General features: G+C 52.0%; 2 protein-coding genes and 1 pseudogene across 4 annotated transcripts in view; 1 reads left to right on the forward strand and 2 right to left on the reverse strand.

Moving 5' to 3' along the window:
- LOC141725816 (uncharacterized) overlaps positions 1 to 23,763 on the reverse strand; it is an 80,825-nt gene that overhangs the window by 38,577 nt on the left and 18,485 nt on the right. The window contains exon 4 of one of the 3 annotated variants that reach the window (XM_074529874.1): positions 16,858 to 16,941. The exons of the other annotated variants lie outside the window; for them this stretch is intronic. The gene's annotated coding sequence lies outside the window, so the exon portion shown is untranslated. Of the gene's footprint in view, positions 1 to 16,857; positions 16,942 to 23,763 lie in introns of those variants that run through there. 3 annotated transcript variants of the gene reach the window in all.
- LOC102073503 (cytochrome P450 2C19) lies at positions 9,448 to 15,138 on the reverse strand. The gene is made up of 9 exons (XM_074529906.1): positions 14,911 to 15,138; positions 14,413 to 14,575; positions 13,798 to 13,947; positions 13,333 to 13,493; positions 12,740 to 12,916; positions 12,099 to 12,240; positions 11,591 to 11,778; positions 10,298 to 10,439; positions 9,448 to 10,020 (listed from the first exon to the last, which is right to left on the reverse strand). Exons 1-9 carry the CDS (start codon positions 15,088 to 15,090, stop codon positions 9,839 to 9,841), a joined length of 1,485 nt encoding a protein of 494 aa, XP_074386007.1. The 5' UTR covers positions 15,091 to 15,138; the 3' UTR covers positions 9,448 to 9,838.
- LOC106629181 (zona pellucida sperm-binding protein 4-like) lies at positions 16,858 to 22,641 on the forward strand (annotated as a pseudogene).

A 23,763-nucleotide genomic window follows, 5' to 3' on the forward strand; every position in this document is an offset into this window, starting at 1 on the left:
TCCACCTGCCACTCTCAGCTGCACCAACGCCGCCTCCCCCACTACGTCCCAGTGGGTCACGGTTGCCAATTGCTAGGACCCCGTATGGGCCCCCACCGACTACGTTCTTATCACGTCGGCGTCACCAAAATGTCGCAGTCGAGGCGGTCACGACATAAAGCAGAGACCACAAGTAGTCTCAGTTGGTAACACTTGGCAACAGTTTATTAATGAAAATGGCTGATCTTTTATACACTTTCCAGTTGATTACCCTTCTTCTACCTTAGCTATTGGCCACAATAATTCAATATCATGCCATTGGTGAAAAGTTACTCTGACTCCACCTAACTTTCTAAAATCGCTTCGTCCAGCTGCAGAATGCTCTTATCTTCTTTCTCTCGATCTCCTTGGTTACGGCCTTGGAGAAAGCTCCTTATCAGCTTCTTCTTCTTCTTACTTCTTGCTCCTTTAGCTAACAGGCCCGCTGCTAGCCCCTTCCACATCCCCCACCCTCTCCTGTCAATCAGCATACCCTCTACGAAACCAACCAATCACCGGGCGTCTCCCCACAGCAACTCCCGCCCTCCCCGCGCTGCTCCAACGAATCAGAGCCGATTCCAAAGCAGCGCCCCCTGACCCCGGGGCCGGGCATGGAGCGGGTGCCCCCTCTCTCCCCCCGCCCCCCCAGGACCCCCTCAGGGACCCCCGGGAGCCGCCCCGGGCTCGGGTGGGTCCTGCGGGAGGCGCTGGAGAGAGCGGGGGAGGCGCTGGGAGAGGACGGGGGGCTCCGGGAGCTGCTGAGGAGGTGCAGGGACAGGTGAGGGGTCCTGGAGGGGTCGTGAGGGGCATTTGGGGAGGGGTCTTGAGGAGGTTTGGGGGTGATTTGGGGAGGGTCTTGGGGGAACTTGAGGGGGTTTTAGCGGGGTCTGGGGGTGCTGGGGGGGCTTTGGGGGGAATTTGGGGAGGGGTCCTCGGGGGGTGTCACGATCCATCCTCACAGACGTGTTTCGTGATGGTTCATGGATTTGATCTTAGGGTGCAAAAAGAACCGACACAGTACAAGGGTGTTTGCAATGATAATCGAAACAAATGCACCTTTATTGAATGAGCACAGCAAAATGCAATAGAGGGATTAAGGGAGAGAAAAAGATGGGGGAAGAGAGAGACAAAAGGGAGAGAGAGAGAAAGAGAGAGGGGATAGAGCTACCAGACGTAGAGACGAAGTCCTTTGGTCCAGTCCAGTCGAGGATCCGCTGTTACGTCGGGGAGGTCTCAGAGGCCCAGTTCATCTGGACCCCAATTATACTCTTTTTCATTGGGGCAAGGGGGATGGATTTTGCAGCCGAAACAAAGGTAGTTTATTGTATCTTCGGGGGGGGGTGGGAAATAAGGGTACACACAGTCCAAGTTTGTCAGCAGCCGAGAGTCATTGTTTTCATTGTCCACTGCCTACACCTGCAACATCCATCTTGCTTTGGGCAGCTTTCCTTCCTCACCCTGTACACCTCCCCCGAGTTGGGGCTTTCAGTCCCAGTCTCTGGAAGAAGGTGAGAGGGGCCTTCTCACATAGGGATTTCATGTCTCAGTCCCTTGATGAAGAGGTTTCTTACATCTCTACTTGTCTGTCACGGTGGTTATGAATGGTCTTCTCTTGGAGGAGGGGACCACCCTAAAGCTCAAACCAGCCAGGCTGAGAGGTAGGGAGGATCCCAGAGCTATTGTGCAAAAGGGCAGGATGCCCTGTGAGCTCAGTGTAGCATATAACAAACAACATCTATGAAAACAGCAACTTAGCAACACTTTCAGGCCTCAGGCACATGACTTTCCGGCCACCGGATCAGCAAACGGGGGTTTTAATTTTTTGGTGGATTCTCTCCATGACAATCGTAAGGGAGATGAGGGGTATTTCAGACAGACTCTCACAACACAGAACACACTTGTTCTCCCAGCTCCAGAAGACTTGATACAGCAACAAAAACATGCCTGCAGGAACCACCAAAGGCCAAGGGGCGTTTGGCCACTTTCCCTTCCACACTGCACGCTCGGGCAAATTGCGCAGACCAAGCAGCCTTTTCCCTCTTCCCCGTTGGCCTGAAGACACTGTGCACCAAGAGAAAGCTCCTGGACACCCGGCTATCCAACAACAGCAATTTAATGTTCCTGGAGTGGGTGAAGGGAAAGGAAGTGCTGGCAGAGGAGAGCTGTTCCCCGCAGGCTCAGGCGGCCCCAGCAGACGCAGCCTCCCGGATCAGTTCTCCACAGCGCCGCGGCAGGACACTCAGCCACGGGCACACAGGAAAGGCCGCGACTGCCAGAGGCGGCGGAGTTGGTCTCTCATCCTCTGGAGCCGGGAGGAGGGAACGCTCTGTACAGCTAAAAGGATGTACAGAGCTTGAAGCGCCAGGCATGAGATGGCAGGGCTGCTGTCATCCGTCATGTCCTGAAGGGCTGCAGAGAGAGAAACAGAGGCACAGTCAGGGGCTGGATCTGCGGGGAGCTGGGCAGAGCCTCCAGCCTCGTCCGTGCCACGCAGCTCCTGGCACGGCCTGGAGGAAGCAGGAGCCAAGAAGGACGAGCTGGCAGCTGCTGGCCAGGAATGTCCCGCAGGCCCCTGCAAGGTGTCTGCGCTGTGGCCCCGCTGCCCTTGGGGCGCGCAGGGAGCGGAGCCGTCGGCGGGCGGGCCAGGGAACGCAGCTGCCAGCGGCAGCCCCCGCCGAGAGCCCGCGGGCCTCACTCACCGCTGCAGATGACGCGGAAGTGCGGCTGCTGCCCTGTCAGGTAGCGCCCGGCCATCCCTGGGGAGCACAGAGCGTGTCCTGCCTTCAGAGGCACAGCTGCCGCCCACGGGCGCTGCCAGCCCTGAGGCCACACGCCCTGCTGGCCCGGCAGGGCTCAGCCCGGGCCCCTGGCGCACGCTGCCGCCCCAGGGCACGGCTGCCAGAGGGCGGCAGCAGCAATGCCCAGGCCAGCGGGGGCTGCACATGCCCGCGCCCGGATCCTGCTGCCGGCACAGCAGGCGGGGCCGGGGCCGAGCTGCGGCAATGGGGCGGGCCGGGGAGGGAGCCGGGCTTGGCGCTCACCCATGAACCTGACGGCCGCCTCTCGCAGGGGCTCCTGTGCGCTCCGCAGGTAGGGCAGGGCCAGGCGCAGGTGCTCGGCCGCTCGGCTCCTGTCCTCTGCCAGCTGCAGAGAGCGGCAGGGCACGGAGGGAAAGGGTTGATGCGGGCCCTGCCCCTGGGCCGGGCGCTCCCCACGGCCGGCGCTGCTCCCCCTGCCCACAGAGCCCCGAGGCCCGGCCAGCAGCCGCAGGCGCCGGGCTCGGCACGGGGCACAGGGCCCGGCGAGCCGCGGTGCCGCCCCGCAGCAGAGCCCGGCTGGCTCGGGGCTCTGTCGGCACCGGCCTTGGGGCCAGAGGAACCTGAAGCAGAGCCCGTACGGCCCAGGGAAGGGAGCGGCGTGTGGGGCGCAGGCCGGTGCCCCTGCGTGCGGCACTGGGCCGGGGCCACAGCTGCCAGCCCCACAGACTGGGCGCCATGGGCAGGCGGCTGCTGCAGGGATTGGGCTGGGCATTCCCGGCTGTCCTTACCGAGCACTCAGCAAATCTCCACATTTGATCCGTCTGCAGTAGCTGCTTGAGATCCTTCCTCTTCAGGAAGCTCACTGCAGAAAGCAGCGTTTCCCGAGAGGCCTGCAGAGCAGCAGAGAGCCAGAGATGGCACCGCACCCCAGGGCACAGGAGCCGCATCTCTGAGCCAGGGCCGGGAGGAGGCTGGAGCCCGTCAGGTGCCAGGGGCTGGGGAGACAGCTGAGACCCCTTCCATGGGGACACCCAGGAGGCCTCACCTGTGCCACACACCCGTTCTCATCGTGGCAGTGGAAGAAGAGTGGGAGCAGGCTCTGGCTCACAGGCTTCTTCAGGGGCTTTTCTCCCTTTGCCACTACCAAGGCAATCACGTCTTGGAAGAGGCGAATGGAGAGCAGCTGCACAAGGCTGTTGTCCTGTTGGAAAGGAAGCCAAAAGCCTCCACATCCGCTGCTCCAGGCCCCCCTATGCCCAGGCCCAAGGCAGCACCCAAGTGCCCGTGGCTGGGGGCACAGAGCCTCACATTGTCAAAGAGGTGCCAGAGCACCTTAGCCAGCTGCAGGGCGATGGGGCTGGCTATTGCCAGGTCTTTCTGCAGCATCAGGAGGATGAGCACAATGAGGGTCTTCTCCACGATGTCTTCATCCCTATCCCACAGTAGCTTCACAAGGCTTTCGCTCAGGCTGTACATGCTTGGATCCTGTGTGTAAAACAAGGCTGGGCAACCCCACGCTGCTGCTGCTGCTGCTGCAGGGCTCAGAAACTGAAGGCCTGTCCCGAAATACTCAGGCAGCTGAACAGCGAGCCTGGAGAGATGGGAGCAGCTGCCACAGCTGCCAAAGCCCAGCTGAGCCCAAGGGCCTGCTTGCCCCAGCCCCACGCTGCCAGCACAGCTTCAGCTGCTGCCTCCTTCTCACCATCGAGGTGAGCACCACGAGGCCTCGGAGTGCCACGCGACGCATCTCCCTGGACTGGCTCTGCAGGTGCCTTGTCAGGATCTCCAGGACTTGTTCAGCGCATTCGCTCAAGTCCAGGCAATCCAGGAGCTGCAAGGCACAGAGCAGGCACAGAGGTGCCCAGCTGGCAGGAGCTCAGAAGTGCACAGGGCCGAGCCAAGGCAGCAGCACAGGGCACAGGCAGCGTCCCAGGCAGCTGCGGCTACGAGAGGGCAGAGGGGTGGGAGGCAGCTGAGCCAGGCAGCGCTGGCCATGGGGCTCACCTCCACCAGGAAGGCCAGGGCGGGCAGTTCCCAGTCTGAAACGCCTTGGCTGAGCAGCTCAAAGAGGCAGGATGCCATGCTGCAGCACCAGATGATGGAGACACGGCGCATCTCCCTGGCAGGGAGAAAAAGGCACCATTGCTCCTGGGCTGGGCGGGCAAACCTCTCCCAGGGCTGACTGGCAGACCTTTGGTCTGCTCCCGAGCTCCCCGGGGGCGCTTTGGGAGGCGGCTGTTCCCGGGCACCCTCCTCTGCCGGCCTTTTCCAGTCTGCTCATCCCTCCCTTGGTGACAAGGCCCTGCCGCCCATGAGCACGGGGACTGTGTGGGGCGTTGCGGGCACAAAGGAGAGGGGCGGTGGGGAGAACGAGGTCTCACCTGGCCAGCAGACCCACTGCACAGTGGTGGGTGTCGGCGCGGAGCAGCGTGTCCCAGGCACGCTTGCGTTCCATGGACAGCACCACGTGCTCATAGCGCATTTGGCAGAGCAGGGCCTTCAGGGTCTGCAGCGCAAAGCTGTGGGCACAGCAAAGGCCAGGTCACGCTGGGAACCCCGGCTCCTGCCCTGGGGCATGGGAGGGACAGGGAGACTGGGAGGACTGGCACGGAGCACCTGTTGGGGTTGGCGGAGAGGCCGTGTTGCTCCTGGCATCCCTGCCAGAAGGTCTCCACCTCTTCTGGCATCTCCTGCGTGCTGATGTAAGCTTGGAAGAGCAGATGCAGAAAGAGACTGGGGAAATACTCCAGCACGACAGGCGAGTGCCAGGCCAGATTGAAGATTTTCCACGGTGCCACAGTTCCCTGCAAGAAATAAAACAGCCAGAGACAAGGCTCAGTGCCAACACATCCATGTGGCAGGGCCCGAGCGTGCGAGGGAGAGGTCGAGGGAGACACGGGGGCAGCAGGCGGCCTGGTGCCCCTGAGCACTGCCCCTAAGGCAGGATTCAGCCCAGTGCCTGAGGCAGGGAGATGCAGCTGGGGGGAGCACAGAGAGCTGGCTGCTGGAGAGGCGGCCTGGGGGCTGGCAAAGGCTGGCACCAGAAACTCACAGCCAGGGCAAAGACTCCTGCGTCGCTCCCATCAGAGGTGTACATGCTGTGCACGGGCCAGGCGCTGAGCACATGGAAGAGCAGCTGCAGCGCCGGCTCCGCAGTCCTGCTCGAGGACATGATGGTTCCCCACATGGTGGCGGCAGCTCTGTGGGGTCAGAGCTCTGTGTCAGGGCGGGCTCGGCCACAGCGCTGTGGCCTGGGCAGCTGCAGGGCCCCGCGCTGGCCCTCAGCCCTGCCTCTGCCCACTGCCCCTGGCCGGCAGCGGCCAGCCAGCCCACGTGGGTACAGGCCCCGAGGGGCAGGGAGGGAGCGTGGCACCAGGCTCAGGAGCTGACATGGCAGCACTGGAAAACAGAGGAGCCAGAGGATCCTGGAACTGCCCGCCTGTCTGACAGCCAGCAGGGACAGGCTCTACAGGGTGACGGGCTGGTGAAGCCTAAGCCCTCAAGGCACGTGGGGCTGCCCTACCTGTCACACGATGGGGCCCAGCGCAAGAGGGTGATCAGCACGTCACAGGGGTGTTCCTGGGTCAGCTCCAGAAGGGCCTTGTCCAGCCTGTGCCCAGCAGACTCATTGGCCGTGAGCCACTGGTGGATGTACCTCACCATGGCGGGCGCCTGCAGAGGGCACGGGGAGACTCGCAGAGCTGCCAGAGCAGCAACTTCCCCTGAGAAGTGCTTCCCTTCCAACCGCATTGGACCGGGCCTCAAAGGCCGAAGGAGCCCAGCAGACCTGGCTGGAGGTGCCACACCCCTGCTGGGGCCATCGAGCCCTTGCCCCAGGCTGCTTACTTGTGTTGGATTGGAGACACCCTTCTCCACAAGCAAATCCAGCATGGCAGCACCGGTCTTGGCATCATCTTGGCAACAAGTTGTCCAGCCAAAGGGCTACATTGTCGCATGTGTTGCTTACACTTTAGGGGGCCTAGATGCAGGTCTGCAGTGATAAATATCAGGGATCGGGGAATTAGTCTGAAAGCATTTTTTAAAGGATCAGCTCATTTGCTGGACTACAACCCATGGCCTTCAGCAGCAGGTGCCAAAGATCCAGAGACTTGAAATTCCTGTGTGAAGGACCAGAGGATGAGGTAGATGTTCCTTACCGTGAGGTTTTAGTCCACAATCTGTGGCAGCAAAATGCTGCTAAGGCAGCACCTAAAATGCTTTTCTTCCTCTTTCTGTCCGTTGCTTGATGTCTACCCTGCTTGCTAAGGACCATGTCTGAGTTCTTTCCCCAGCACACACCTAATTGATTAATGTTCCACTACCCAGAACAGTGCTGTGGTGTGTCACAGTTACCCAAACCTTCATGGTATCTGAATTTCCTCTCAGCTGTTCCCAAAGGCAAAGCAGGAGATGAAGTAAGGAATAAGGATCCCCAAGTAGCCTCCTGCAGCTGAGCACCATGGCACAGTATGGCCCAGGGGCACAACTTACTTCAGAAAAAGAATCATGCCTCAGTCCAGACAGGCTCATTTGTCCCAGCATCAAGCCAGGAGAAATCTTCCACTTTGTCCTGGCATTTCTAGCAAATGCTCTGGCAGAGGAGGTAGTAGCCTTAGAAAGCAAAAGCAGGATTCCCCTCTGTGCCTCATAAGTGCAGTCTTAGAGCCAGAAGCTGCCTGATTTGCCATGCTGCTGGTACAGAAGATATGGAGGCTCCAGAGCCCTGAAGCCCAGCTTCCCAGGTGTGTGCCAGAGCCTGGATGTTCTGGGACCTAGACAGTTTGTCTGAGTCAGCCCAAGAGAAATGCTATCATCTTTTCCACTTTGCAGGTCCTGCATGTGTTAGCAGGAAAAGAAGTTAATCCTAAAAGGAGCACTAACCCTGACATTGGGCAGTCTGCTGTTATTGCACGCAGGGATTTTCCACGAAGAACCATGAAATGGTGAGTGGGAGTTGGGTCTTTGGATGGGAGCAGCAGGGAGAGGTCAGGAAGGAGGAGAGGTGAGGCACTGGATCACCTATTTATTGGTTGGAAAGCTCCTTGGGGGTGTTTAACCTCCCGTTCTCTGCCCCAACCACAGCAATCAAATTCACTCCTTCATTAGCTCTGCCTTTCCTTACCGTGCAAGAGATGGTTTCAAATACCTGCTTGGATTTTAGCATCTGCCCTCAGCCTTTCTGTCCTAGAGGTATTGTTGGGTCTTAGGGCAGTTGGAGGAAAGAGGAGGTTGGTGCCCTAGATTATGAAGCAGACCTCTGCAAGGTCATTCTTGTGAGCAGGTGTCAAGAGGATGCTGTCATTTTTCCAAATGACACAGCATTATTGCATCCAGCTTAGGATATGTTGAATATTATCCCAAATATTATCCTTTGTGTGGTTGGTTATCCCCTGAGCATGTTCTGTGTTCTGGAGCTCTTTAGGAAGAGAACATTTTCTCACTGCCCTGTGCTTCTCATGCAGTTGTTGGAAATTGTTGAAAGATGTTGTTTGTCATGGTTTTGTCCATTGCCTCAGATGAATCAGCATGCCAGTGAGCAGGAAGGATATGAATATGAATCATCCCCTCCAAGACCTCCAGATGTAAGCCATTTTTAACTTGTTGTGACCAAAGCACACATGCTGCTGGGTTGCAGGACTGACTCTAAGGGCAGCCTTAGACTAATGGAAACCTCAAGGTAATCTCCTCCCCACTGTGCCTGTGTCTCATAATGTGACTGCTGTTTCTGCTTGCACACCTGTCCATTAGATGCAATCCCAGATGAGCAGTCAGCAATGGTTTGCCATTGTTTTAGAGTACACAAGCAATAGAGCTGCAGTCCTCATAGGAAAAATTTGAGGGACAAGGAGGGATGGACCTGAGCTGTGGGCAAATGTGATATCTCTATCAAAGTAATTCTAAACATTTCCAAAGGGAGGTGGGAATGTGGCCAGCGAGCTTCTGCCACAGTGGGAATTCTTGCACATTGTTTTCTCTGCAGTACTCACATGGTCTCTGAGTGCCTTGTAAAAACCAATCACAGAAATTATATTTTGCCACTATGACTTTTGTATGACCATGATGCAGGGGACAAGAAGTATCTATGTAAATGAAGATCAAGACAAACACAACAAACTGAACATAGACACAACCAAAGGCCACAGGAACAAAGAAGCCTAGGAGAAAGTAATCTGTGGTGGAATATTTTTATGAAAACCGTCTGGCCTCTTACTGAAAGAATGGCACCAAATTGTAGCTGGAGGCAGAAATAAGAGACACTACCCTTTTCCTAAATGAATTAATTTTAATAAAGAGCATCTAAATCCCTGCAGTGATACTGATGGTAGAAAAGAGGTGCCAGAGAGTTGGTTGCAGTCTCCAATGCTCAGGTAAGTGATCTCCTTGCAACAGGCTGCAAAAAGCATGAATGCATTCTTTTCGTTAGGCAGACAGGCTGCAGGTCACCCTTCCCCTCCAGCACCGTGAGCCTTCCCGACTGGTGGTGTGCTGTGACTGCTCTGGAGCTCCCTGCAGGCAGCAGCAGGGAGCACAGTGGGTGACAAAGGCAGGATCCTTGCCCAGGAGGGACAGCCCTTCCCACAGGGTGCTGGCCACAGGCTCTGCAGACCTACTCTGCAGCGCAACAGCTGATGTGGGCACTGCCCCAACCCAAATTAAATAACAGCTCAAGTTGTCCTAAACAGATTTTTGTTTATTGGATCATGAATGTACACACATGCAGCACTATCCATCTGCAAAACCAGGTCTTGGAGGGATACATGCTGTGGGAGAGCCAGGGGAGCTGTGCTGGAGAGAAAACCAACAGTGGCTGTTTGATGCAGCCACTGCACTCAATGATCCTGTGACAGAGCATCCGTGCAAGAGGCTGCAGTGTCAGCCGGAGCCTCCTGCGATGTGGTGGAGTTCTGGGAGGCTTCAGAGGTCTCTGCTTTGTGCCTTGTGTTTGGACTGCCTTCCTGAAGGCCTGGTAAAAGTGGGCCAGTGCTCTTGCTGTTGATTTTAGTAAAGAACATGTAAAAGAATAGCCAGTTTCAGGACACTGGAGAGTGGTTCAGTGCTTTTCAGCGGGGGACAGCACAGAGCTGGTAGGCAGGAGGTACATTGCCTGTCCCACTCAGAGTTGGGGTAATGTTGAGCTCCTGGGGGTTGACAACAGACTTCAAAGTAAAGTTCTGCAAGATGGTGGCTATGAGTAAGAATATCTCCATTCGTGCCAGGCCCTCTCCTGGGCATATTCGTTTTCCTGAAAGTGAGAGCAGCAAATAGAACTCAATGGGAGTTTCTGAGTAGACCTGAGTTTGTGCTAAGCAGCTGTGTCGCACAGCTTTGTTTACTACACACAGCCATAGCAGTGAGACAACTGTCAAAGTTACCAAGGACATTTTCAAGAGAAGAATTTGTTGGCAAAAGACCCCTGACAGTTTGGATGGGTGTGTGAAGGAAGAACAGCAGGGAAAGACAGGGTGATCACCAGAGGTGGAGGCTGACAGAGAGAGGAAAAGAGCAAACCTGTGCCTTACCTGCTGAGAAGGGCATGAAGAATTCACTCTTCTTAAAGCTGCCATTCTTATTCAAGAAATGTTCAGGATTGAACTCATGTGGGTTTGGAAACTCTTTACTGTCATGGAGGACAGAAGTGAGGACAGGGAAAATTGTGGTGCCCTGGAGTAACACAAGAAGAGCAGAACATGAAAGGCTGGCAAATGAGGTCACTCAATCTGACTGCCTGCCAAGTTGAGACTGTGCTTCCCTGTATAACCCTACATGTGCCTTTGGTTTCCCGTTGGAGACCCTTCTTTAGAGGAGGCAGATTTAGGGAGACCCTACTGAATGTCACAGCAGTTGTTGGCTGCTCTTCCTGAAATCTCCCTGTCATCTTCAAAACATTCATTCTGACCTTGCTCTGGTCATCAGGGGATACCCCACCTAATTCTTCGCTTTCTTGGTGTTTCACAATAATTAGTTTGTAGATGCACCATGTCACTTCTTTTCTATGAGTCCAAAATATCAAAAGCACACAAGGCCGTGGAAAAGAAGTTCCTGTGGAATTCCCCTGTCCTCACAAATTTCGCCTGCCACAATCCTCTACCTCCCCACTTCCTGGCCAGCCGTTTACAGGGGCTGGAGTATTCAGCAGCGATGACACAAGAGTTCTCTGCTGATGGCTAAGCAGTTCTCTGGGTCCTGCCTGATGATTTTGCACAGAGAGCTGGAAATCACTCCACCAGCAGCCCATGTACTGCTGTTTCCCAGCTGCCCACATTCACCCAGAAGAGCAACAAGCACTGCTGCAGTGGTCCAGGCCAAGCCAGGGCTGCTCTGGCCCACCAGACTGTCTCTGGCAGTGGCCAGCAGAGACTGCCTCAGGAAGTGTGCTAGAACAGAGCCAACAAGTTTGGCTTGTTCCATTCAATGCAAACATCACCTACAGCATTTTGTGGCTCAGAGTCTTTCTGTGCTCAATAACCAGCAACTGACTTTGCTCCCAAGCATGTGCCCAGGCTATCCTGGATGGTGGTGAGCTGCTCCTCAACTTTGGTGTCTTTTGTGTGCAGAATCACTGCTCTAGTTTGTGAACCTAATGTGCTTCTGCAAATATGTAAAGCTTCAGAGCAAGGGAACAAAAGTGTTGATCAGAGCTACTGTTTTAGTGTTGGCCCACAGAGCATCAAGAAGGGAGTGCAAGTCAGCTCCAGCTGCCTGAGGATAAACCCCTCAGAAAGGACTGGGTGAAAACAAAATCACGCCACAACAGTTCTAACTTGTGGCTTGTAACTGACAGCCTAAGAACTGCTGAACTGGAGGGAGCTCACCTTAGGAATGACGTAGTCTCTGAAGCTGGTGTCTTTGGTCACAGTGTGAGGGAGAGCCAGGGGGACAAGAGAGATGAAGCGCTGGATTTCATGGACCACGGCATCTGTGTAGGGCATCTGGGTCCGGTCAGCCACACAGGGTTTTCTTGATCGTCCTACTACCTGGTCAATCTCTTCTTGAATTTTCTCTGTCATGAGAGGCACAAATCATCAAATGGGTAAATAAAACCAAACCCATCTAAATAGGTTGCTGTAAACTAGTAACAAATCTCAGATGGCAGGAGCATTAAGTTGATTTTGATGTTGACTGGAACACAGCTAACACTTCTGCCCATGCAAAGAAACTTGCATTGATTTGGCTAAATAAAGATGTGGACACAGTCAGGTCTCAGAGAGAGAAAGAGAGAGAGAGAGAGATATGAAGGGAAAATCTGGGACAAGGATGTGGTGTTAGTCATGTGCCCAGCCCAGGGGAACAGCTAGAGAGGAAGAGGTCACAAACTGGTACCTTGAATCTTTGGATATTTGAGAAGAAGCAGGAGCCCATATCGTACAGTGGTGCTTGTTGTCTCAGTTCCAGCAAGGAACAAGTCGAAAGCACTTGTTATCAGGTTCTTCATGTGGAAACTGGAATTGGGACGATCTTTCTCCTAAGGAAAAGGCTTTGTTTTTCCTCTGGCTGAGATGAGAGAAAGTGGCCCTTTCACGTGTCATCTCAGACCTTTGTTTTCTCCTAGAGCTGTGGCATTTCTCTGCTAAGGGGCCCCAGCCATCTGGGGCATTGCAATGCAGCCTTGAGCAGTAAACTCAATACCAACCTCCTTTTAGGCTGTGCACTGAATGGAACTCTACTGCTTGTCTGCTGTGTCTAATGCTTTCCAGTGAAAGAATTGCAAGACCAGACTGAAAAAGTCCCTGTGTTTTGGTGAAAGCAGAGGAAGCTCTTGCTCTCCAAACAGTAGTGGTGGCTGGTGAGCACGCAGACCCAGAGCTGTAAGCTCTAACACAGGCAGTATCTGGGGTATTGTTGCTGTTTTCCCATTGCACAGCTGACTGGGAAGGGGTCATCCCCATGTCTGTGTTACTTATGAGAGGAAAGGACTCAGCATAGGTGTGTTTGGGGACAAACTGGGGCCATCTTCTCCTTACCTCCTGAATTTTGCTGAGGAAACAGTCGATGAAGTCCTGAGGGGAGTTGGGATCTAGGGAGGCTTGGTGCAACTTCACCTCCTCTGCTACAAAGGCTTTTAGAGCATCAAATTCTCCAAATATATTGTTGTGTGGGCCAGGCAGGTAATCCATGATATTTGAGAACATCTGGTAGAGCTGGAAGGAAAGAAACAGGAAGGTCCCTAGTATGACATTTGCCCCATCCTTTGATACTAACCAAATGCCCAGAAAAGCCACAACCCTGTCAACTGAGCCAAGCAGAAGGACTATGAGGCTGAGCAGTCTGGCGGGACTTGCGTAGTAGTAGTAGTAGTAGTAGTAGTAGTAGTAGTAGTAGTAACCTTAGAAGTGGAGAAGAAAGTTGTCCAGGGCTATTGGGAACTATTGTACTTAGCTGGCAAAGCCAATTCCAGCTTTGGCGAGGGAGTTTCTTGCTCTTGAATGAAATGCCTTCAGTGCAGCAGAGCATTGATGGGGTCCTACTTAGAAGACTGAAATGGAACTTCATTGGGAAGGAGGCCTCCTGCTTCCCTGGGAGAATGTCGCCACTGTGAAATGCCTACTGAACGTACCTGTCCCCAGCGGGAGTTGATCATCTCAAAGATGTTGTTCATGTTGTCCATCAGAGCCAGGAACTTCTTGTCTTTATAATCATATCGTTTCCCAAAGACAATGGAGCATATGACATTGGAGACAGAACAGCTCAGCATGAAGGTTGGGTCAAAAGCTCTTCCTGTGATTTCAGAAACGTTACAGACTATTAAAAAAAACCCCATGAAATGTTGTATGTCTACTTATGGCTACTGCGGGTAATCTGAACTCCAGTTGTTAGTGGAAATATCAGATCAGTCTCTGAGTGACACAGAAGGGTCCTCCAAACAGAACAGGACATGATCACAAAATTATTTCGGCTTCATAATGAGGGGTAGCTGGTGCATGGACCAAATCCATAGGAACTTCATTCCATGCTAAATAAGTGAGCTCCCTTAATAGAGCCTATTTTTTCAAACATAAGATATATTAAAAATGGATTGTACCCTTTGTTTTGTTGATCTCTTCCAGCAAGTAGTCAGATTCCTCCTGTATCCTCTCTTCAATGCTCCTCTTCCCCATTCCAAAGTTCCGCAGAGTGGTGAGAGAAAACCGCCGGACTTGTAACCATAGCTCATTGTTGCTAAAAACAATCCCTGCAGAAGAAGAAAGAAGAGGAAAGACATGTCCCGGGCATGCTGGCTGTGAGATGAACAGTGGCTCATGGTGACAGTGAATCCTGTCCCTGGAGAGCACTGACATGGCAGCGTCACAGCGTACTGCAGTTCTGCGGTCCAACTGCCTGCTTTTGGCCTTCTCCACTACATGCCCAACATCCTTGTGAATAATACATACTCACCCATACACAATTTCCCTTGCTGCAGCTGCTGGCTGCTGCCCCTTGCCATTTCCCTGCCCATCTTTGAGAGCAATCTGGCTCCCCTTCTCTGCCACCTCCCACCCTCTGAGTTGCAGTAGCCTTCTCTGTCTTCCCCTCTCCAGGTGGATTGCACCCACCCCATGCAGTTTTCCCTCATGCAAGGTACACTCCGGCTCTAATCTGGATCACATCCACAACCCCTTCCCTTCTCCTTCAGAAGGAGCTGAGTCAGCAAACATACCTAATCCATTGTTAGCCCTGTCTCCAATTGGCATGTGTCCCCTGGCAGCAAACTCGTCTGCGCGATCGACCAAGGCTTCTTTCACCACATCGTATCCATGCAGCACCACCACTGGGTCAGAGCCCAGGTGCACTGTGAAAACGGGTCCATACTCTTCACTGAGCTGTAAAAATGCAAGAGAGAACATGGCCATGGAGCAAATAGTGAGGAAGAGTGGGAAAGTCTCCATGCTGCTGCCTCCCACAGCAGGCAGTTAGCCTCACACATTGGTAACATCAAGATTTGGGTCTCTCATGATAAATGTGGCTGTGCAGATGGGTCCCACTTATCAGGTCCTAAACAACATGGCAACAGCAGTGAGGGGAAGCAGCTGCAGTCCCCATGACTTTTCTGCTCCTCTGGAATTGCAAGTCATTGAGCCATAGTCACAGGCTGACCCCACACACAAGTCCCACAGATTTCTCACCCAAAGCAGAACAACAGAGGAAGTGGCCTTACCTTCTGGAGGGTTTTTGCCAAGTTACTTGGTTTCACCTGCAGCAGGTTGCCTAGAATGGGAAGGGGAGCTGGTCCTGGAGGCATCTTCCCCTTCCCAGACCTTCCTTTCCATGCTGCAAAGGAGAGCAGGCAGGCAATGCAAACCAGGAGGACAATAGTGGCTCCTCCCAGGAGCTCCATTTTCGTCTGTGGCTCAGGAGGGAGTGACTCTGGCTGTCAGAATCTGAGTTTATATCCCAAAGGTCTGTGTTAGTTCAAGAGCAGGTTTTGAGTCACATGGCTGAGTCAGTCAATGTTTACTAGTTAATCATTTGTTAGATTGCCCTGTGTTATGAAACTAAGACTTTTATTGGTATTAATTGTTCATTGAAGTCACACCTTATCTCAAACAACTGCAGAAGCCAACAGAGATTAGGAAATCTGTAATGTGCTCAAAAAACTTGTTTTCTTTTTCTTTTATCTAGACTTAATTGTTAAAGAAATCGTGGTAGGGGGACAGTGTCCTTCTGAGGCACTCACAGATATTCACTGTCACAAGAACATCTTCCAAGTACTTCAGTGACATTTGGGTTTTCTGCTCTTCTGTATTGATTATGCAAGCCCTCAGTGCTGTGAGCCATCCTTCATTGTTCCTGAAATCTTCCTGATGTTATTAGTAAACTTCATACTGCATGTTATTTGCTAAAGGACAAGCCATTGTGTTTTCCTCAGAGCTATTGCACAGCAATAGCCCCAGTCTCTCTCCCTAGGGGTGTCTGGCCTTACAAGAGAGGAGAGTATAAAATATCTATCCAGCAAGGCTAGAAAGGTCTCCAGACATGACAACAGACAAGAAGGGACTTGCTGGGTGAGACTAAACGAAGATGTAAGAAAAGGGGACAAAACCTTGAGACTCTGAACTCCTCAAGGGCTCCTAGAGGAAAAAAGAGAAAAGTACAGAGAAGAGAGAAACCCAGAACTTGAAAGAGTCTCTGGGAAATGGCTTCCCAAGCTAGGACAGAGATGTACTTGTCCGAGGCTGGTATAGGCCATTGCAACCTGGCAACTTGTCCTTGCACTTACCAAAGCAGCTCACCCAACCTGCAGCTGGAAGCTGGCATGCACAGGTTCTTGTTTTCTTGATGTCTGACTCCACTATGAGGAACTAGTGCTCTGGAAGTTCCCTAGGTGCTCTGGGAGGCAGCAGAGCGTGTCGGCTGTGTTGCAAGGGCTTAAAAAAGAGCTGGAGGCTTCCTGCCCAAGACTGCCCAGGGCCTGCGTACCGGCGGGGTCCCAAGAGCAATGGCAGGGGCTGGTAGAAAACCCTTGCTGCTGTGCTCATCTTGTTCAGTCTGACCTTAACCCTCTGTCTCTCCTGAACTGTGACATATTTGCAGGCAAAACTGATTAGAAGGTTTTGCAAGGATAGGGGATGTGGGACTTGGTGGGAATTAGCAAGAGGCCTGGCTGAGGGCTTTGTTGGGGCATACTGTGTTTACTGCAAAGCAGTGTGTTAAGGTGAGTTTCCCTTCCACTCAGAGGAGCGAGTGAAGATCTCCATCCCTTGCAAAAGTTTTTGTACCTTTGCTACAGAAGGGAGTTCTAAGTCATCCTTGTTCTCTTGGATTGGTGCAACAATTTTCTAGTTGTTCATTTTAAATCTTATTTTACTTCTTTGAGAGCCATATTCAATGCTTTGGTGGAAAAACCAAACTGTCAACAACTTTTGGCTAGTAGCTGGTCTGCTGGGCAGAATTTCTGCATCAGCTCAGATGCTGCCAGGGCAGTTTATGGAAGTTCATGTAGGTTCATGGACTTTCGTCTAATGAATGTAAAGTTTATGAGAGTTTACACTTTGACATGAGGTAGCTGCCAGCTAGCAGTGTTCATGACCTTACCACCTTGTCTCCAAAGTTCCCTGTTGCCCATGGCACTCATTGATTAGACTAGTGGTCCACAGAGAGGTTTTCTTCACCTACCTTCATCCTCTGCATGTCCTTCTGTCTGTGGTGGTCTTGGCTGCTGTCTAAACTGGTGATTACAACTGGGTCACTGGAATGCATGAGAATGATCAAATGGGTGAGGAAAAGATTTCTGAGGAAGAGAGACTTGCTTGTTTCATTTCAGCTAGGCTGCTTTCCACTTTCCATTTTCCATAACAACTTCTTTCAAACAAAGCATTTAATTTCCCTGAAGTTCAGGCTCATCTGAAGAGCCTTCCATCCCTACATGATCAAACACAGCTATTTGGTGTTTGTGTAGGAACTAGGAAAGGGCAGTTACCTGAAACTGTTCTCAGCACAGGTACTCCTTGGCAGATCTACAGCACTTCTGGGGTTCTTTCATGTAGAATTATTCTTCAAGTCCATGTAGACATTCTTTTTTATTATCAGAAGTGAAGTATTGATGGGTTAATGTATAATAAAAGTACCTCCCTATAGCTCCAAAGTACTTTACTGATTTTTACCCAGTTATCAGCAGGTAATGCAGCCAAAAGAAGCATTTGGCTGTCATACAGTGATGATGTGATTGGGGCATGCACAGTTCTTACAGGCTTTTAAAGAGATGAAGCCTCCCTCCTTGCCAAAGTCCAAATGTTTTCCCTGGTGTCTCTACTCTGTTGCTGCCTGGTGCCCTGGCAGGCACTGTGGGGAGCACAGCTGGTTCATGAGGGCTGCTCAAGCCTCAGCTACGCAGGCAAGCTGCCAAGATCCATTGCCTGTTGCGCATAGCTGCTGACAAGGTCTTACACTTTGTGGAGCAGCCATCCTGGCTGGTGCATGAAATTAGCAGAGGTAGGCACAGTGACCTTCTTGACCAGCTGGGATCATGGCATCTTGCACAGGTGTGCAGCAAAGATGGGCTGTGGGCTAAGGTGGAAGGGCAAAGGAAATGCCTCCCTCAGACTCAGCTGCTGCCCACCCACCATGCCTGTGGTGAGGGCTGGCTGGGGCCAGGGTACTGATGCTGTACGGTGCTGTGCAGACATCCAGGAGCTGGAGGATCTGCTAAAAGGCAGAACTGTAAAGACATTCACAGTTTCATGGCATGAATGCAGAAACATGCATGGAAAGATGGCCCATGAGGCATTCGCTTGGTGTGGCTGCCTGATGTGTGGCTGGGGAGGAGACTCTCCATGACACCTTGCACTTACAGGCAGGCAATGGCTGCTGGCAGGCAGTTTTCTCTGGGATCACAGAAGCTCCCCTTGCCTGTGTTTCAAGCCCATCTCAGGGGCCCACCTGCCGCTTTTTGGGGGTAGGGATCCCAGAGAGCATCCTGCCACTTAGCAGCCAGGTCTGAACCAGTCCTGCAACCATCCCCACACAAACACACTGCAAACAGGGGCTGTAAGTCCACAACCAAGAGTGTTTATGGGGAATCGTCACTGTTTAGGTGTGCAAGGCCTTCTGAGCTCCATGATTTCTCACAGATTTTATGTGGAGGGCTCTTTCTGTGCTTTTGTGTCAGCATCCTGTGTCTGGCATTTGAACATGTATAATCTTAAAAAGAATAAAAGAGCATTGTCACTGTTTCTTGCACTCATGCCATGTATTGAGCAATTAGAGCAGCAATAGGGTGCATGGGGAGAAGCAACCAGATTTCCTATGTGTTCCAGCTGTGGGAGGAACTCAGGGTAGGAAAGAAGCTTTGAAGACCCTCCTGGGGCTCTACAGTATGAATACAGACCCATCTCTTGACATTAGTTCAACTCTTGCCCTTTGTTTTTCTTCAAAGAGCACCAGCAGACTCTGCTGAGTTCAGGTGAGGGCAATGGAAGGTGATAAACTGCTGGGCTGTGTCCACCTGGGAATTTCTGGTCCCAGCTGGCTTCACAATTTAAAAGGACTAGGCTAAGAGCCTAGCAAGAGAGCAGGATGGTTGTTGTAGGGTGGTCTTGGGCTGCATCAGGAGCTATGCTCTTCTGGGTGTTTCCTGGCCCCCTGGCTTTGGTTCTGGGGACTCCTATCAGTGTTTTTTCTGATCCTACCCTGCTGACTTGTGGCCAGAAAAGTTTACAGCTCACCTTACCACAAGGCTGGGAAGGGAATGTTTCATTTGCGCTGACTACATGGGGTGAGGCAATATCGAGGCATTTTTAGCCATATCTTTGCCCAGACGCAGAGGTGCATGGAAGGAGAGTAAAGGAACAGATTTTGATGTGCAGTGCTGTTGTACTTTACTGAAGTTCTGTGCATCTTGCATAATCTGGGGGATGTTTATATGACACAGCCATCAAGGACTTGGTGAAGTGCTGTGCCTGGATCTAGATGTCTTGGCTGCTGGATACTCTCACTGCTGTTCCCGACCCTAATATTGTCTAGGTCCCTATTTCCTATAGAAAGGTAGGATTGTAGTGGGTCTAATCTGCAATGTGGGACTCTGAAGCCCCTGCTGCTGTGTCCTCTTTCCCTAGATACTGAATGGAAGGCACATGCTCTGCAGAATGACTCTGGCTGTGGGCTCTTGGTATCTGGGACTCCAGAAGGCTCCAGGAAAATACCAGTCTCTTATGCAGGCTGTTATGTCTTTTGAGTGGGTGAGTGGCTTTAGGGATTCTGCTGGGACTGTAACTACTGCTGCTCTGGCTGTCCTGACTGGTGTGGCTTTTCCCTAGGATCACAATTACTTTATACTGGTTGGGCTTGAAGGAATAGATGCTGCTGGGCAAAACGTTCTTCGTTAAGAGACTCTGCTCAGGTGCCCTGTGGACCTTCCTGGTAAGATACAAGCACCTGTCAGAATCTTCTGGTGATCAGTACCATTCCTTTCAGATGGCTGCTCCTAGTCAGCTTGGGGGCTAGGAAAGGGGACTTACTGCTGTGCAGAAATCTCCATGAAAAAAGGTTTGGACATAGGGGCCACCAAATTGCTAAGGACTTGTGCCTCTCTGCAGGGTCAGCAGGTGAATATGTACATCATGTCTCCCAGCCATATTCTGGCTACATGAGTTCAGCAGGTTCAGTGAATTAACTGGAGACTAGGTACAATGGTTTTCTTAATTACCACGAGTCAATCTAGAATGCCTTATCTTGACAGATCCAATGTAGGTCCAGTTTCCTGTACATGGCCTCAGGGGAAGTCTCTGCTTCATGGAAATGCAGGTCCCTCCTGAGCAGGCTTCCATGCCAGATCCAGGCCGTGTGGCTGACCCTCACCTAACTCTCACTTTCTTTGATTTGTATGCAGAATCACCAGGACACCTTCAGCCTGTGTCCTTCATGTCTTTGTCCCCCTGCTCTTGTGCTTTATCTGCAAAGACCTGCTGGTTTTTGCAGCCCTGGATGCTCCAAGCAGCAGTGTCTGTCTGGCTGTTCCCAGCCAGGACCGGCTGCCGTGTGCCTCCCTGCCCATCAGCCAGGGAGACTGTGAAGCACGAGGCTGCTGCTATGACCCCAGAGACAGGGTGAAACCTTGCTACTTTGGTAACACAGGTAAGCCTGAGCACCTGTTCTCCCTCCCTCCTGAGCTGCTGCAAAACAGGATTTCTGATTTTACTGGCAGGGCAAGCCAGCGCTTGGTGTGTACCACTCCTGCAGGTGGCTCAGGGCCATGTTTTTGGCTGCCAGGAATATCATGTCCCAGTCAAGTGTCCAGCATTTTCCACTCTATTGCAACACACCTGGTTTTATGCCCAGCATCGGTGTTGTTGTTGGAACTGGCTGCACTTGTCTTGCCATACTTAGCACTTGTTTTGTGGGTTAAAGGCAGGACATCTTGCAGGACTTGCTGGTCTTGTCTTGGTTGTGATGTTAGAGCATCCTTCCCATCTCTCTTATCTCTGAGCTCAAGGCTGATTCCATCTTTTTCTCCAGTGACAGCTCATTGCACACCAGATGGCCAGTTTCCCATTGCTGTTTCTCGAGATGTCACCCTGCCACCTGTTGCCCTGGGCTCAGTGCAACTGGCCAGTGGACACAGTACTGGCTGTGTCCCTGTCCTAACAAACAATGCCTTTGTTGTGTACCAGTTTCCACTCTCTGCCTGTGGCACTACTTTTCGGGTAAGAGCTGCAGCTGTTGCTAGGCTGGAAGAGCTGGAACAGCCTGCCATGGCTTTAGCTGCTCAGTGGACATCCTACAGACTTGCAGAGGCCAAATGCTGTTCTCCAGCCTCATACTGCTCCAACCTGACTTTACCACAGTGATGGTTCCTATCTGTCATTCCAGATGAATGCAGACCAGCCCATATATGAGAATGAGTCGGTGGCAAGCAGGGACGTGAAGACTGGGAGCCTTGGCTCTGTCACTAGGGATAGCACTTTGAGGCATTACCCTGGGGCTGATGTTGCTGGGTGTCCCTGGGTTCAATGTCACTAGAGAAATTCCTGCTTGTCACAACCTCTGAATTCACATGAGGGCCCTGGAGTAGGTTAAAGACCAGTGTATCTCTAATTAGTAAGAATAAAGCTGGAATTGATCAGTAACAATCTGCAGATTCTCAAATCTAAACACTAAAGAGAATTTCAAGTATTTGTTGAAAGGAAGTGACAGAAGAAAGGAGATATAAGCAGATGATAGGTTGCCATATTGGAGAAAGGGGATATCAGAGTGGCTTTGCCTGATTTGGAGATTTCCTTTCCCACCAGGCTATATGTCTGATGTACTTATTCCATCAATGGGAGCTCTGTTCCCTTGAGTGTTCAGGTCTTTGCATTGCCACCACTCCCTGCTGTGTCCCTGCCAGATCCTCTGTCTCTGGAGCTGCGTGTTGCCTCAGGTAGGAGAGGTTTGCAGGACCTCAGAGCAGGGCTCTGGTCTTTGATGTCTAACAGTGGAGTATTGATGGGTTAACCCAGCACTGCTTCCCTGCCATGGTGGGAACTTACTGATATGGCTCTAAAGGATGCCTATTCCTGTTTCTTGATGCTCTTAAATGGCTCTTGGGTTTCTTCTGTCCCAAATGGAAGCTATACTTCCTACTATATGGACAGTGACTGTTGCAGTGTGCTTTAAACTTCCGGGTCCCTTACCCAGGTGTGCCTATACCTCTCTCCTTTCCCCCCTCGCCCCCTTGCTGAGTGAGTCCTGTCAATCAGTTTTAACATTCCAGCAAGGCCTTGTGTGGTTGGCCAAGTTCAAAGGATGCCCCTCAGGCCCAGAGGTCATTGGCCTGTCTAGGTGCCATCCTCTCCTGAGACCCCGCCCCTCCCACCTGGTTGGTGGCTCACCTGTCCCCTCCCCTCCCCCTGCCCAGGGAGCTTAAAAGGTGAATCAGGCCATGCGGTCGGGATTGTGTTGGAGCTGTTCTTAAGATTCAGACCTCTGTAACCATGGAATAAACCTCTGGATATAACCCTCCAGCAGAATCCTCTCCTTTTTCTCTTTACCATCGCCTGAAGCTTTCCTCCTGAGGTAAACGGAGTTCCTAACAAGCCTGGACTTGTTTAGTGCCCAGCTGCAACCACCAGCAAGCTAAAGGTGTCTCTGGGGTGATACACCACAGCTCCCGCCTTTGGCCTAGCAGCAAGGGTCAGACTGGCCCAGGCAGAATCTAACTGGTAATATTGGGATTCATATTCCAATACCCCCTGTCACACCAGCAGTAGAAACAGACCCCGTCCCCACATGTAATCCTTCCGTAAACCACGAAGCTCCTTCAGGGAAAAGGACTCAATAGTTGCATCTGATCTTGCACCTGCTGCTTTGACTCCTGATTTTATGTCAGGAGGCATTGAGGTTCCTTCTCCTTCATCATCATCATCCTCATCATCCACTGGTCGATTGGTCTTGTCCGTGCATTTCCCACTTCTAGTGCTGGCAGCAACAGCCATTGGTTGAGGCTTATTTTCTGGTTTAGCTGCTGGCTTGGGCTCACTATCTGGTTTGGCTGCTGGCTTCGAGCCTGGGCTGTTGGCTGCAGCCTGAGTCACCGGGACAGTTGCTGATTTATCTCCCTGCCCCCTGCCTCTGTCTGCTGCCCGACAGGATCTAGCAGTGAGCAATGAGCACAAGCCAGGGCCCAGCTCACTGCAATGACCTTCCTCTCCTTAGGCTCATCCTGGTACTTCTCTTTCAGATATTTCCCCACCTCAGCTGGGTTCTGAATTTGCTCATGGGGAAAATCCCAGACTATAGGGTCAGAGAATTCCTTCAGGATTTGGCCCATATCCTCCCATTTCCCACACCACTTAGGATTTTCCACACCGGGGTCTACTCCTGAGTCAGGGGTCTCATCAGCTCGTCTAGAAATCTCAGCCCTCATCCTAGAGAAGCAGCAGGCTGTATAGAGGAAGGTTACCAGACTGAATACCAGAAAGATGGTTTCTTTAACGTTCAGGGGAAAATCAACATCCTTCAATAGTGACGCAACAGATTCATAGGAGAAGAAGGAAAGCAAAGGCTGAAATGCCTGATCCCCTGCTGCTCCTCCTCTAACAAACTGGATGCATAACCATAGCCATGAACCATTCATACCTGGAGCAGACCCCAGCATGTTTATAAACTTTTTACACATCATTACCACCAAGCCCAGCAGGATAGCTATTCTGGTCACTGCCCCTCTGCTATAAAAACTACATATTAGGGACAATACTAAAGCTATTTCTGGATAAGAAAATAAACCTAGGGACCACGGAGGTATTAAGATCTCTAAAAACCCTAGGGACCAGAAATGCATGCAAGCCTTCACCCCAACAGACATTATGAATTCAAAAAGCATGGGTATTAACTGCTTTATACAAACACAGAGTAATGGCAACCAAAATGCACTCAAAACAGGGTTTTTCCACTCTCTCGAGCCCCACATGTTGGGCACCAGATTTTGTCCCAGTTTAGGGCAAATTTGGTAGAGAATCTCCAAAGGGGGCCCCTCCAGAAAGCAAACCCACACGGCCCCTCCCCCCAACCAGTTTGGGAAGGATTCCTCAGAGAG

This window comes from Zonotrichia albicollis, chromosome 31 (assembly GCF_047830755.1).
Source record: "Zonotrichia albicollis isolate bZonAlb1 chromosome 31, bZonAlb1.hap1, whole genome shotgun sequence".
Taxonomy (NCBI): domain Eukaryota; kingdom Metazoa; phylum Chordata; class Aves; order Passeriformes; family Passerellidae; genus Zonotrichia; species Zonotrichia albicollis.